The 16826-nt window shown below is 35.6% G+C and overlaps 1 protein-coding gene across 7 annotated transcripts in view; it reads right to left on the bottom strand.

The window, feature by feature from the left end:
- Positions 1 to 16826, bottom strand: part of HDAC9 (histone deacetylase 9) — a 739057-nt gene that overhangs the window by 449705 nt on the left and 272526 nt on the right. For 5 of the 7 annotated variants that reach the window (XM_027573169.2, XM_027573172.2, XM_027573175.2 and 2 more), the window contains 2 exons: positions 5472 to 5713; positions 262 to 412 (listed from right to left, as the gene is read on the bottom strand). In XM_027573169.2, coding sequence (XP_027428970.2) covers positions 262 to 412; positions 5472 to 5713 — 393 coding nt within the window. The remainder of the gene's footprint in view (positions 1 to 261; positions 413 to 5471; positions 5714 to 16826) is intronic. The other 2 variants (XM_027573170.2, XM_027573173.2) reach the window with 1 other exon arrangement.

Genomic DNA, 16826 nt, shown 5'->3' with positions numbered 1-16826 from the left:
AACATTTTTAAGGTTCAAAACAAGAGAAATCAGTATCCTTGCCCAAAAATGCTCCATTTACTTCCTCAGACACTGCAGACTGAATGCAGAGAGAGGAGATGTGAATGTCAAAGCTTGACATTGGGGTCCATAATTTATTCTTTTAACTAAACGCAGGCAGTTTTGACAAGTTTGATTCCGCTCCTTATCAGGCTTCTTCCTGAATGACGACCAGCTGAACATGAGGGAAGAGATCGATCTTTTACCCCTGGTGCCTCTTACTTTCTCGTCCTCTATCTTTGCCTCTGAGGGGAGGAAGCGGCTGCTCTCTGCGGTGCCTCTCTACTTCCTGTTCTTGCCTCTGCTGCTCCAGTTTCTGCTCCTTCTCTAGGAGTTCTTGCTGCTGTTTGATGGCTAGGAGTTCCTGTTGCAACTTGCGAGAAGAGAAAGACATGAGAGTGTGCAATTTCTTTTGGCTTCATTGTCACCACTGACCCAAATCAAACTCTTAGGAGCTTCTGGAACTTGTTTCTGTTTCGTTTACATTTTTACTCACTTTTTGGGTAAATTATTGGAATCTCAACACAAACAACTAACTCCATAGATGGTCTTCAGATCATCAATCAGCACGTTTTTAGGTAGCTTCATTACCCGTGCCGCCCCACCAAGTCAGTACCAAATTTGCTCTAATCTTCAGTTCCCTGAGTAGCATCTCTTTGTACATGTGAAATATAAGAAACAGGCAATGGCAAAAATGGCCCAGAAGTCTGTTTTATCGAGTCCCTCCCGTGATAAATAAACTGAAATCTTCATTTATTATCCTGAGAAATGTTTTGAAAGTAATCAAATCGAAGGAATGGTGAGAAATGAGTTAATTTGGGGGAAGTCTACCTGAAACAGAATGAACGTCAAAAATTTCAAAACCTGGGGTGCCTGGGTGGCTCAGTCGTTAAGCATCTGCCTTTGGCTCAGGTCATGATCCTGGGGTCCTGGGATCGAGCACCGAGTCAGGCTCTCCGCTCAGCGGAGAGTCTGCTTCTCCCTCTGCCCTCCCCCTGCTCGTTTCTCTCTCTTTCTCTCTCTCAAATAAATAAAATATTTTTAAAAACCTTCAAAACCTTACAGAAAATGTCCTCAGATTAATATATCTATACATCCATAGTAAGCTCTTCTCTCAGAAGAGCAGAAGCCTACTTCATTCATCCAGCAGGCAAAAACCTTCAGATTAGAGATGGGTCAAAACAAAATCACTTCCATTAAACTACTGTCAGGCTGTCTGAATCCCTTGACTTCACTTCCAAACAATAAGTAACATGAACATGAAGGATTTTTTTTTTTAAGATTTTATTTATTTATTTGGCAGAGAGATACAGAGAGAGAGTAAGTAGGCAGAGAGGCAGGCAGAGGGAGAGGGAAAAGCAGGCTCCCCGCCGAGCAGGGAGCCCAATGCGCGGCTTGATCCCAGGACCCTGGGATTATGGCCTGAGCCGAAGGCAGCTGCTTAGCCGACTGAGCCACCCAGGTGCCCCGAACATGAAGGATTCTTAATAACTGTGTTGACATGTCTGTTTTCTCTCGGATGGAGAAACAGGTACCTATGAATAATAGTAAATGTGCTCCCTGCGGAGTAACTAAAGATTTTGAGTCCCACTTAGGCTCTGCTATTACTAGATATGAAATCTAGGCACCTTACTAAACTACTCAAAGCCCTGGCTCCTCATATGTAAGACAAATAATCTCCGTCAAACATCATGTTCAGAATGCACATGAAATTTAGTTTGTAAGTTTGAACCATACTGATTTCAATTATTATTACTGTTTTTAGATCTCAGTCCTAATGAAGTTGGTGTAATTTGCTATTTATATTAGATAGCTACCTAAAACTCTGAAATTTATGCTGAAAAGTAAGACAACAAAAACAAAAAGCTTTGTGGACTGTTATCAGTGTTACTCTGGAGTGAAAGGAAGCCAACTTCGCATGCCAAACGTGACAGCCTCACCTCTCCCAGAAGGATACGGTTAGAAGCATTTCTGGTTATTCTTCTTATTAAAATCTTTGGCATTTTGGCTTTGATATATCAATCCCTTATTGGAATACTTTATATACTCCATTGTAAAAGAAAACTTTATAACTTCACTTAAACTCTGCCTTAAATATTAATTCTATACAGTTACTGGGATTGGTGAAATTGATTTCAACCAAAACCCCAATGAAATTGAAATTTAATCTATCTTAGGAATCTACAAAAGCACACAATTTAATTTCCATAGCTACTATTCATTATTGAAGACTGCAAGAATGACACTTAAAAAAAAAAAGAGAAAGAAACAAAACATCAACTGCCCAGTTTCAGATGTTCTGATACATGACACAGGGAGGATGATGTGGTAGTTTTGATGGCAGACAAGGCAAGACTACAAATCTTGGAACAACCATTTACTGGTGTGTTGTATTGGGTAAGTTTCAGTATGTCTCTCTGCCTGAACTTATTAGGTAGAAAAATGGGATAACAGCATCTAACTCAACAGATGTGGATTACAGAAGCCAAAGATTCATAATGTTAATATAAGTAAAGTTTCATGTACTGTGTGTTCCTCATAAACCTAAAATCCAAATGAATGTTGAAAGCATCAACTCAGCCTTTCCCATAGAAAATGCTGAGTAAGTCCACAATAGCCAAACTGTGGAAAGAGCCAAGATGTCCATCGACAGATGAATGGATAAAGATGTAGTATATATACACACAATGGAATATTATGCAGCCATCAAAAGGAATGAGATCTTGCCATTTGCAATGACGTGGATGGAACTGGAGGGTGTTATGCTGAGTGAAATAAGTCAATCAGAGAAAGACATGTATCATATGACCTCAGTGATATGAGGAATTCTTAATCTCAGGAAACAAACTGAGGGTTGCTGGAGTGGAGGGGGGTGGGAGGGATGGGGTGGCTGGGTGATAGACATTGGGGAGGGTATGTGCTATGGTGAGCGCTGTGAATTGTGCAAGACTGTTGAATCACAGATCTGTACTTCTGAAACAAATAATGCAATATATGTTAAGAAAAAAAAAGAAGAAGAAGAAGATAGCAGGAGGGGAAGAATGAAGGGGAGGAAGTCAGAGGGGGAGACGAACCATGAGAGACGATGGACTCTGAAAAACAAACTGAGGGTTCTAGAGAGGAGGGGGGTGGGGGGATGGGTTAGCCTGGTGATGGGTATTAAAGAGGGCACATTCTGCGTGGAGCACTGGGTGTTATGCACAAACAATGAATCATGGAACACTACATCAAAAACTAATGATGTAATGTATGGTGATTAACATAACAATAAAAATTTAAAAAATGCTGAGTAAAATAAAACAAAATATTTAAAATGTAAAAAGCTTCCTAAACTTAAAAGGAAATTTAAAGGAGGTCTTTAGTTTCTGAGAAAAACAGCTTATTACTTTGGAAAATCATTTCAAAAACTGAGTTTTTCTTTGAGCTATCTCAGAATCTTTTTTCTGTCAAGAGCCTCCTCTTCTCTATTGTCCAGATGTCAGTAAACCTACTGTATTACTTTGTTTGAGCTAAAGTAGCAATTACCTACTTGCTACTATTAACTTGTGAATAAAATGAAACAATACATTACATCAAAAATTTTTATATTGATCTTTACAACTACAGAAGGTATCAAATATAAATGAAGAGAAGTATTTAAACCAGTAATGTATTACTATTGCCCTGTATTCAATGCAACATGAATCAGTTACCACAGCCAAATGAAATATTATAGTTACTCTTAAAAGTGTGGTGAAGAATATAAATTTTATTCATTCATCACTGTCATTCTCACATGCCAAGAATGAATGGAGAAGGAAATCTAAACATCAATGTTCCTGGTATTTTTTCAAGGGTCAGATAATAATGCTTTAAAAATAAGTCTATAAACTAAATTAAGGTTTCCTATTCTACAAAATACAGCCATGAGCTACTGGTTCTATATGAGACCCAAAACAAAATCCCCACTCTTAGTTTTAAGGTATCTTATAAGATTAATAAATTGCAAGAGTTCTTTTAGTAAAGTTCCCTAAAGAAGAAAACTATGATGTTTTACATCAGATGTCAAAACCTTTTTTGGAAAAGAAGATAAAAGAGGTCTTTCAGGCTAAGGAAGTATATCTTAAAAAAGAAAGGACGTAGGGAAGAACATATAGCATTTTTAACTTCTCAGACAGTAATATTAGTGTGGTAGAATTTTATAATATGAACATAGATTAGTTATCTATATTAATCTGACATAAATGTGCTTGTATTTGATATGCAAGTGAGTAATAGATCAAGTGTCTAGAACCTGTAATTTATTGCATTAGTAAATTAACATGTATTTACATCATTTTGAAGGACATAGACATAAAAATTGAATTTTATTATAAGTATTTGCTGATTTATATTACTGTCATAATAAATTCAAACTAAACATCTACTTAATCGGACCAAAATAGCTTTGCTTTAAATGTCTTTGTCAAGAATGTGAAAAGACAATTTCACAAATAAAGCGAAAGTGATATTTATCTTAAAGATACAAGAAGAAATAGATACACAGATACATCTAAAATGACTTGATAACAAAATAGTCTATCATAAAAAATTCTGGGACATGGATATATTTCTCCCAGCATAATTTACCCAACTTGGGTCTCAAACTGTCAACTACTCCCAAAATTCTTTCAATAAATTCTTATCTGCAGTCTATTAAACTTACATTAAAATATTAAAAACATTTACATCAGTTTCTTCATATAGAATTCTCTTGAGTTTTTATGTTATTATTTTAAATGTATATATTTTGAGGCCTTCTTCATGGGGAAAATTAGGATATATTCAGAACATCTACTTATAGGGAGGTGGGTGGGTGGGTGCGGGAAATAGGTGATGGGGATGAAGGACAGCGATTGTTGTGATGAGCAGCGGGTGATGTATGGAAGTGCTGAATCCCTATATTGTACACCTGAAACTCGTACTACGCTGTCTGTTAAATAACTGGAATTTAAATAAAAACTTTTAAAAATCCCCTTATAAACCAAAAACAAAGCAAAAAGGCTCTTTATTTACTGTTTCTGATAAATAGTTTATGCAGATTCTTTAAAAGTATCAAATGGATCTTCCCAGGTTCATGGTTCTTCTTGGTAGAGAATAGACGGGGCCAATGAACAAAATCATGTAGAAGACAAACTCAAAAGAGGTTGGAAAGTTACTATTCCCTACTGTTGATACTGTAAAACTAATGGATGAGAGTGGTGGAGGCCCCTCCAAGAGCAAAGCTGGGTTTTAGTCAGCGTTCTTACTACTTACTCAAGGTTTTCAGCAGTAAAATCACAATTTCTTCCAGGTCATACTTCCAGGTCTTAATCACAGTGAACACCCTCCCCCCACAATGTTCCTTCTTAGGCCCATGTCCTGTTGCAAGCTTCCTGGAGTGAAAAGGTCAGAGGCAAGGAAATATTTGCTACCTTGATGTGCTCCTGGAGCTGAGCCTGGTGCTGTCGTGTCAAGTTTTCATGCTGTTTCTGAAACTCAGCAATCAGGAGCTGCTTCTGGATTTGCTGCTGTTGCTGGATGAGGAGTAATTCTTGCTGTAGTTGCTTCTCGCGGACAACAGGATCCACCACGGGCATCATCATCCTGAGGTCTGTCCTTAGGTCTAAAGGTGAGATGGGCTCTAGGCCCACAGGAACTTCTGACTTCACATCCACTAGAGAAACAGGAAGAAAAAAAAAAAAGGGTAGGGAGGGGGCATGACAGAGGATAGGAACTTAGTACATTGATTTGGAAACAAACAAAAATTAAAAGACATTCTACCTTAAACAACAAATTTTATGTCAACAAGTGTAGTCCTTTTTTACAATGATGATAAAAGGTCTTTAGAGTATCAGTTTTGGTAAAATGGGCTCTATGCTAATTTTCACCCAGCAACCCCCTTTCATGAGTCTTCGAAATTTTTCTTTTCAAAGACATGAATCCTGCCTCCCCCTGCCCCCCTAAAAAGAAACCCCAAAAAATCACAGAGAGATGAATCCAATTATTTCCTGGTATCAAAGTCATTCATAAAACTTACTCTACTGGACCACAAGTCAGGTCAACTTAGGACAAACAATGCTACTTTATTGAAGAAAAGATGCCAGGTTATAATAGAGAAACTTCTTTCACAACTCAATTTCCACACTTGCAAACATGTTAGTTTGTAATCAGAGTCAGAAGGTATATTCTAAGATATATTCCTCAAGAATTAAGGAATTCCTTAAGATTTAAAGCTTTCAACAATGTATCTGCAGGGCTGTTGGACCTGGCAAAGAAAAATTACAAATCTGCATACTAAAATGTTGAAAATGGTGAGTAGATTAGTTAATCAACCACAACAATGGTGCCAGGTCTAAACAAGAAGGAGTGAAAGTCACCAAGTCTCTATGCGCTGTTTTTTCAATGATGATAATCTATATTTCAGTTATCTTATTCCTAAAATGAGAAAGGCACACAAATAGTGAGGAAGCTTAAAACAAATCAAACCACTAGAGGAACAAAGACTGGATGAGAATAGTTAATTTGACAAGAATTATAGGATATTTAAATTTAAAAAATTAGATAACATATATAAAATTCTTAGCACTACTTCTACCAGATAATTTGTAGGACATATAAGCCCAAAACTTCATAGACAAGGTAGATAGGCAGTAACAACATGGAGCTGTTAAAAGAATTAAATGGGATAATCCAATCCAAGGACTTATAACATATAGAACATTTCTCAATAAATGCTCTGGGTTTTTTAATTATATAAAAATGGAATTTTCCTGTGTATGAAAATAAATCAACACTGTGTGGCTAACAAAACAAAAATATTAAGAGCAAGTATGCAAATAAAATTGTATGAGATTTCCATTTAATACTAGAAAATAAAAACACTAAAACTTCTAGATAAATGGAAAAAAAAATAAAGGAACATAAACAATTTTTATTTTTTTGTTTTTTTTAAAGATTTTATTATTTATTTATTTGCCAGAGAGCGAGAGAGAGGGAGCGCTCACAAGCAGGGGAAGCGGCAGAAAGAGGGAGAAGCAGGCTCCTCACTGAGCAAGGAGCCAAATGTGGGGCTCAATCTCTCAGGACCCTGACCTGAGCCGAAGGCAGACGCTTAAAAGACTGAACCACCCAGGCTTCCCTAAATAAACAATTTTTAAAAATTTACCCTTACTAGTAAAGAAATGCAAATTTTAAGTCAAAGTAAGGCATCATTTTCCAAACATTAAGTATCATCTATATGATTCATGTATATCCATATGAGTGTATAATGCCCATTGTGTGGTGTAAGCATATGACCAAGTAGATAATTATATTTTGCAAGTGGTACTACCAAATGGTTAAAACTTTTAAAAAACAATTTGGTGATATGTAAGAAAAATCATTAAATATTCTACCATTTGATTCAGGTTTGCCAACTGTAGGAATATATCTTAAGGAGACAGTAGTAACAGGAAAATACAGTTCCATTCTCATACTGTTTGCTGAAGTATTATCATTTTAAATGAAATCCACCAACTACAAGGAAATGTCTAAGTAAAATATGTCACATCCATATGGTGGAAAAACACGCAATCATTAAAAGTAATGTTTATGGGAACATGAAGAATGCTATTATAACATTAAGTGAAAAAACAGTAATAAAAGTGACATATACCCTCTGATAACTCCTTAAATAAATGTAACTTAAGTCAATATACATTTACTGAGAATCTTAAATTCCAAGGTTTGATTCTAGATGTTGGGTTCGGTAGGAAAGCAAAAAAGACAAAAATTTCAGCCCTCTTAGAGCATATATTCTAGTGCGTTTTTGATTGTATTAGTCTCTGAATTCTTACAGTAAAGACTAGTGAGATACAGAACAGAAGACAGTTGTATTTAGGGTGGAAACAGAAATAATTTTCCCCGTCTTACTTTTCTGTATTTTTCCAAATTGCATTTAATGCTCTGACTACCTACTCTAAGTAACTTAGATTTGTAAATTCCAGGTGGGGAGCTACAAAGTTAATCTTCCATGAGGATCTAAGAGCTATTTTCAGTGAGTCGAGAAAGACTAACTGAAATCTTGTCTGTAGAAGTTAAGGCTGCAAATACTAAATGAAACATTAATGTCCTAACTTATCACTTGAATTGCGTGTGCATACAAGGCACAAGGCACGTGGTATGCACCTTGTGGGAGAGGTGGGGAGGGGGGCTGGTGTCAATCCTGGGTTGCTAACGCTGGTCACTTTTCAATGTATTGATCAGAAGCTTGCGTTGATGGTACTACCCATGTCACTTTAAAGAAAATGGTAAAACAATTTATTAAAAACCATAGTTTGGTGGACGGTGTCTTCCAAAACACTGATATTTATCAAAGGAGAGATAGTAATTGTGACAAGTTTGGGATTAAATGAGGATGATGGTCTGTAAGATTTCTTAGTTGCAATGTCTGATGTAGAACTTTCAATCAAGACTCTGGAGTAACATGAGATTTTGAGCATTAATTTATAGAGCTGGTGTAATTCCAACCAAAAGCAATGACTGTTAATGATGTATATCATTTTTGCATTAAAAAGGCCAAACTACAGCCCCCAGTGTTTACATGGAAATCCCAAAAAACAAAGGTCAGAATTTAACCCTATAAAGACACAATGTAGAATTTCAGGAGAACCTGGGGTCTCTTCTTGTTGGCATTCTTCTTATCCATAAACTGTGAACATCAAATCCCTAAAAAAAACCCCTCCCCACAAAACAAGATAAGGAGGGAAAAAGTCCCAGAACTCTCCAAAACAGCTATTGTAAACCTCAAAGGGTAATTTGACTTCTTAACCTGCTATCCCAACAGAAATGATTGTGTCTGACTGCTTGCCTTTGTTCAGAGACTAATCACTAAATTGTGAAAAATCACCCTCAACTTACAAAAACTGCTCTTGATTATAAATAATTGCCCAAGACTGAGAGAAAGCGGCAAGCAAGATCCCAGTCTTTCATCCAATTTATTCAGCAGCAATCCACATTCCATTTGTCTAGACTAAATATAGCAGCGTTTATACAAGAAATCAATAGTGCTTGCAGAGAGGAGAGCAAAGGCATGAATATTTCATCAAACTCAGAGAGAAATGGCAATCAGCAAACTGATGGTTCTGCGTAGGTCATCTTTGGCCTGCTGGATTAGTTCTGTTACTTGGACAATAGCTCATCTCTGGCTAATCATAATCATATCATAACCATTCTTTCTATTTTTAACATTAATTGCATTGTGGGTGACAAAGACTCATCATATTCCAAAAGAAGTGATGGATTTTTCTTACAGCGTCTGTGACAGGCTAATAAGCCTCCCCAGGAGCAATAATAGTAACACAAGACCAGGGCTAGTTTCAACAAGTTACAGTCACTTTCATATCACAGAATGTGAAGGAAAGGGCATTGTCCACAGCTGTTGTATTATCGTAATTAGAAATAATCAACTTACAAGAAAAAACTTACAACCAATTTTAACAGTGAGGAAATGGAATCATCTCTATTCATAACATGTCTTGTCTTGGAACATGCAAATTCCTTATAAATTACTTAGAACAGGTGCTAGTGATACATAAAGTTAGAAAGAAGTTGATGCAAACAAATTGTAGTTATTAGTAGCACTAATTATAAACAAATCATGTTTTCTTAACAGATCGCTATTACTTTAGCTCGAGACCTCATTACTTTATTTGGACTCACTATGTTTCTCTGAGATTTCAACTACATGCCAACACATATATATGTGATATTTACATTATCATTCTAATACCAAATGCCCAGTCAGAACATTTCCAAATATACATTAACTAGTCCTAATTATCACTTTACAAATCCTGTTCATTCTTTCTCCAGTGTCTTTCTTGTTTCTTGGATAGTTATGTCTTCTTCTGTTTAGCATTAATCAACGCATGCAATTTTGTTTTAGAAATAGTTTTTAGTTCTTAATGAACATGGAAACAAAAATCTCCCGTTTCAAAATAAAAATCTCAAATCATATAGATGTGTATAATAATCACACCTGTATAAGCAACATACATGCCCTGTTTATAGTTGTAATTTAATTTCTTCAACACTTTTTTTTAAAATATTTTTTAAAGTGTTAATTCAGAGTTTAAAGGATAACTTAGTCACCATGGAGTGTTTAAGTCTTCACTTTAGATACTGTTATTTATAGCACAGGTAAGTAGGGAGAACTTTCGTATGTTCAAGACCAGAAATCTTTGGTTGCTCTTTGCTGACTTACAAACAAGAATCCACCATTCTTTTTAAGACTGTTTAAGTGAACAATTGGCAAATCCCACGGATGGAAAAATTCTAAGGATGCACAATTTTGACCATTTACAACTATCACAACTATGGCTGAAGACTGTTCATGCCGCTCCTCTGAAGTGAGATCCCAAAGCAGCAGAGTGCAAACTACAGGTTTTCACAAACAATTGGCATAGGCACAATCTCACCACCATTTGTATGTGTCAACTCAGCTACAAATTAAAACTTGAAAAAATGCAATAAAAACTAGGACCATGTTTATCTCCATTAATATTCATATTTGCAGCAGCTATAACTCGGGCTGGAGCATCGCCAATGCTGCCCAGAGCCAGTTCACATGGAAATTAAGTTCTTTATACCAAGGAAAGGATTGTCCACAACCAATGGCAAGTGGACATATGAACTACAAGTGCTAGATTTGGGGAGAAACAAATGTTTCTCTGATCATCTGATCAGCTAACATAAGCAGCTTTCATTGCGAGCCTTCTGGAACAGAAATTGAAGAGGTCTTGGGGAATGTGTAGATGACAATCCGTAAGTAGCACATTATAGATTTTGTCCTAACTATATAGCACTATCTGTCAATCCCACCGTGAGCAATCTTAAGAGTTTGCTTTGCAATGGGGGATAGATTCTAGCTTCATTGACACTTGTCATTGGTTATTTTGATCACTGAAGAGAGTTTTTTCAGGTAGAATCCATGGGGTTTTGGAAAATACATAGAAAAACTCAAGTCTTTTTCTTCCCTCAACTCCATGAACTTGATTTAAATCCATTTAAATCACCTCAATATTCCCTTTTCTGAAATCCTGCTATCACCTCACCCCCTTCTAAGAATGTTTTGGAACTACACATATACAATTTTGTAATTTTATTTACATTTTTACTCCTTCTATCCTGTTGGTTATATCAGAGCATAAAGCTATCTGATGTTTGTTTGTATCTGTTTATCGAGTCCTTTGTCTCAGTAACTATACTGCAGCACAAATTCTTAGGTATTATACTATCTAAAGAAAACACCAGAGACTACTTAGGGCTGTATGTATCTAAAACAACATTGTAGTCATTGCTTTTTGGATCATCAGGTTAACATCATTTTTCATTAACTCCTTTATTCAGCAAGTATTTCTAAAGCCCTATGAAGTAACAAAACAGTTTTTAGTCAGCAAAAGAAGTAAGGAAAGCCTTCAGAGAACTCATATTTTGCTACAGAAGATCAACCTATACACTTATGTAGAAAACATGACACATGAAAGGCAATGATGTTGGTGTTCCAGAATCCCACCTGGGCCCTCTTCTGTTTTCTCGCCAGGACAATCCATGGTCAGAAGAATCATATGGGAATGAAATTAGAAGTACATGTGCACATATGCACACATATACATATGCCCAGTTAAAATCCTAAAGCAATTACTTATTAGGTCTTTATGACCGCCTGAATTTCAGATAAATATTATTTGACTGTTTAAATTATTAAATTATTTAAATTAAATTAAATTACTAAATTATTGATAACTGAATGCGTTTCTGGCAATAGTGAGTAAGTATTTGAAAAAAAAAGACCTCAAATATTTTTCTATTTAATGTGTCATTTCACATTTCCCAGATCCCAGAGTACTGACAGGTGACAACCATCGAAGTGGGGTGGGAACCCCGAGTAAAATAAAATGTACCCACCCATGCTGTTTGTCTTAGCAGGGATCACCAAGAACAGGCCATAGTGCAGAATTATCTAAACAATAAGGCTTAATTTGTAAATGATCATCCAACGTTATATTAATTAGAAAATTAGGCCAGCATTTGGTAAGCTCAGAAATTTTTCATCTCAAATTTGAAAAATGAATTAAATTACTAAATGTAAATAGAAAAGAATAAATCCCCCGAAGTTATTTAATCAAAATTCTGTTTTATCTAAAATAGCCAATAACTGATTTAAATTTTTCAAAAATTTTATTTATTTATTCTTGAGAGACAGAAAGAGAGAGAGGGAAGCAGGGGCAGAGGCAGAGGGAGAAGCAGGATCCCCGCAGAGCAGGGAGCCTGATGTGGGACTTGATCTGAGCAGAAGGCAGATGCTTAACCCACTGAGCTACCCAGGCACCCAACCAATAATTGATTTAAAAAAAAAATACAGAACACCCTTTATTGAAGGCTTTTCATTGAAATGCGTAGTGTCCTTTCTCTCTTGGAAAGCACATTTTCTTTGAAAAAATAAATTAGTAAATTTGAGTGTACCTAGCATCAAACATGGAAAAGGGGAAAACAAGTAATATATCCTCAGTCTGATGACAAAGCTGCCCAAATATCCCCTTAGTAATACAAATATTCTTAGCTGATTTTCCACTGTCTCTACTGATAGCATCATCCTGAAATAAAAAAAGAATTAGGAAATTATTGAACATGAAAAGAATAATTTTTTAAGAATAATTTTTTATAATAAGAATTATTTAAATCGATTAGTCTGGAAATACAATTCTCCCTCAAAGTGATTCCGTTCAAGTTATACATGTCTTTAGTTCTTCAAGTGCACGAATACATGGCATAAATGAAAAGAAAATAAATGCAAGAAGCAATCTGGGCTTTGATTTACTATTCTCTTATTTCCCAAGGGTCTGAACAGGAAACAAAAATAACCACAAATGACTAAAATTTCAGTAGGCCTTGAAATATCAACATTTAAGTTAAAGAAAGCTAACTTTTTAATCAAAGCCTTACTATTTTGATTTACTTAATTCAAATTCCCTCTCTGCAAATATGCTTTTGAATTAAGCAGTCATAACAAACCATAACACAAACATGAATTGCCAACTCATTTGTAATACCCACTTAGTTCTAAACTATTGCAGTGTTTGCTAGCTCCTCACTATTTGAGAACCAAGTAAAAGCTTCATTGAGCTTCTTGCGCTATGGAAACAAGATCAAGCCAATTTCCGTGACTTCCAGGTAATAGGAACTAAGCACCTAATACATACTATTTTGTAATTTGAGATAAAGATTCAACCTGACATAACAGTACCTGTAAATGAAACCTGCAGTAGATGAGAAATTTTAGTGTTTTATAATAGAAAATATAAATATTAATCCAAAAAGTTATTTATTTAGCCACATAGAACACTCATCACCTGGGGCAAGCAAACTGACCTTGACAAGAGTTACAATGAAGGGAGGACAGACTGTTTCCTCAGAGGACAGACCATATTTTTTCCTACAACTTACATGTTCCTCTAGGTTACAGATAATTACTTAATTGTTACTATTTGCAAAGGGCTAACAATACTCCCTTCTTATTATGAAAACCTAATATTTGAAGCAGCAGATTCCCTTCTAACTCCATGTTCTAGTGCCTCATCTGACATGTAAGATAAGTTTAATACATAAGTTTCAGGTTAATGAATACTGAGTGACCAAACAGCTCTCTCAGCAGATACCCCTCTCTAACAACACTCTCCATGTCCCAATTACATTTGTTTATTCAGAAAATGCAATTAAAAAAAAAAAATATGTTCTACTCTTAATCAGCAACCCTTGCTTGTGGAAGTACGTAACTGTGTTCTTTCTTGATAGAGAAAAAGAGCCTTTATTGGTTCTTGTATCCTGCCAGGAAAATTACCTTTCACCAGGAAAAAAATATTTCAATCTTTTCTGAGACTTTCAGTGCTTTAGTATATTCAAGACAACAGTGTGTATTAAAAGGTGCAGGAAAGTAGGAGGGTAACAAGAGCAGAAATGCTGGGCATGATGCTTCCCTTCTTTTCCTCTTTGATCCAAACCATGTCTTTTCCTTTCTACCCTCTAATCTTCAATCCTACAGAATGGGAATAGGATTTCAACCAATGCACTCTTTTTTTTTTCCTTCTCCAGGTCTGGGCTGTTTGTTAAGTTCTGAAGAAATCTTTATTACAAAACGAAAAGTCTTTAAGTCCCACTAAAACCTTCTAAATATAGGATTGCGCTGGCTTTTAGAAACATTTCTTTCAACAACTGGACACTTTCTGCAAATAAAATCTTATGAATAGCCCCAACGTATAAAACCGGCATGAGCACAACTCTTCAGGGGGAACCGCTCTGGTTCCTTCCCCTGGGAATCCAGACACCAAGGAATTCACTTTGAAAATCACTGTTCTAACTGCATTATTTCTTTATTTGCTAAATTCAAATCAGAGGCAAATTATATTACTGCTCTTTCAAAGAATATGCATTCCTGTGTCATGGAATTATGGGAATTTGGAATTTTTGAATTGGAAATAATAAAGTTTCACTTTGTACATACAATTTTGGGGAAAAGTAAATGTTAAAAAATAAAAAATTCATCTAACGTTGCATAATTTCAAATCTAGCCAGACAAATGCATTGGCACCTGTGTTTATGTTATTGCCACATGGTGGCACCACTTTTGCTCATAAGTAGAAATACCCACTATCCTTTGTCAGGAAGCACGTTGAATATATGTGAGTTTCAAAACAATTATGCAAGCTTGGAATTATGCAAAGTTTTCAGGGCTTGAGCATTCTAATAAAATGTGACTTCCCTATGCCGATTCCAAATTTGGCTTTCTAAACTTGGTTAAGAACAAAGATACCATAATGTTAGTCAGTCTGGAGAGTTGCTTTCTTTTAATTTAAATTATGAAGCCAACACCAATACCAGTGCTTATTATGTGCCACACACTGTTCTGAATGTTTTATAAAATAAATGTTAATTCATTCATTCTTTTGTACAACACTGTATGAGGTTGGACTCTGGTTACATGGGGTAGACATGATTATGATCCTTACTCACAGATGAGGGAAATGGAGGCCATAGAGGAACTTGGCCAGAGTCAAACAGCTACTAAATGGTACACAACAGGAATGAAAACAGACCCCATTCAGTTCCAGAGTCCACGACCTTAGCCACTGCTACAAAACAGGTATCCAATTTAATCTCTATGCAGTTCAGGTTGGTGTATACCTTGGTATAAACGAGACTGAAAAATTTTTTTGTTAAAACAATATCCCAGATTTTTATTTTTAGAGGTAAAGAGAACCATTTACTTGTATTTGCCAATACATACAATAGAGAGATTTGTAGTAGAACACATTTCTGTACATTTTGACACATTTGTGTATTTTCAGGTGAGTTCAAAGCTTCTTAACACCTGTGTTTCAATGCTTTGTTAAGAAACAATTCTGTATTTAGGAAGTGAATATTTGGTATTTCATCCTTTTCTTTTAGCTATAGAAAATTGAGTCTAGACAATTTTTTTTTTAATTCATCTAACTTTCCAATCTGAATCCGTTAACTCCCAGGTAAAGACTGCCTAATAATGAAGTTATCTTTAGTACTTGATTAACTAAATCCCCTTGGATTGTATCCGAGGTGGTGATACTGACTCATAATTAACTTTAAATAGTGTTAATGAGATTTAAATGTGTTGTTCATAAATTTTTAGATTACTTTTTTAATTGAAGAAAGTAAGTAGTAACAAAAAGGAAGAGGCAGCTGTTTTTTGACAGTGTGAGAAAAGATTTGACAGGATAGACTGTGGTGGCTTATTTTTTTCTGATTTCAGAGCTTTTTTGGTGTATGATTCCCTGTGCCTTATGAGGGATGATCTCTAGCCATTAAGGCACAACTTAGAAGATAAGTGGAAGGGTCTACCTCAAAGAAAGCCCTGAAGTTGTCAGAAAAATCTGATTTTAAAAAGTATATACATAAATAAGTAGAAATCAATAATATATCTGTTTCTGTACATTAATTAAAGACCTTCATAATCTGTCATAAGAAAGTGTAAAATTTTTCTCTGTTCATTTCTATTTAATTAGATGTCATTAAAATTTCTATTTCTGGTAGAACTCATAGTATCTGTTTATAGGAATGGCCTGTATTCAGAGAACTGTCAGCATTACAAAACACTTCTCAATATTTTAAGCACAGCTTTGAGATGATCAGTCTACAACCTGAAGTGGTACACTTTGTACAAACCAAGTATAAGAAACAAGCTATTTAAGGTATTAAAAATAAACAGGAGTCTGTAGAGCAGGGGTCAGCAAACTATGGCTCATGGGCCCCAGCCCGCCCTGTTTTTTGTTATTGTTTTTTTTTACCACCTATGACCCAAGAATGACTTTCACATTCTTGAATGGTTTAAAAAAAAAAAAAGAAAGAAAAGACATGTGAAGATTATTTGGAATTCAAACTCCAGTGTTCTGAAATAAAGTTTTATTGGAACACAGGCACTCTCGTTCATTTGCATACAGGCTAGGGCTGCTCTGGAACTACAAAGTCAGGGGGGAGTGCCACAGAGGCAGGATATGGCCTGCAAAACCTAAAATATTTACTACCTGCCCCTGACAGAAAAAGTCTGTCTCACCTGTTGCAGAGAATCTATAGCCAATTTTTTATTGTCACACAGTGATGTTGCCCTGTGATAATCAAATGTCTAAGCCGCCTCTATGCTCTACATATTTAGGAAGCAAAATAGGCTGACAAGGAAAGAAGCTCTAAGTATTTTCACCGGATTGATATATTAGTTTTAG

The sequence above is a fragment of the Zalophus californianus genome, chromosome 12, assembly GCF_009762305.2.
Source record: "Zalophus californianus isolate mZalCal1 chromosome 12, mZalCal1.pri.v2, whole genome shotgun sequence".
In the NCBI taxonomy this organism is placed as follows: Eukaryota; Metazoa; Chordata; class Mammalia; order Carnivora; family Otariidae; genus Zalophus; species Zalophus californianus.
This window is presented reverse-complemented; position numbering and strand designations above follow the sequence as displayed.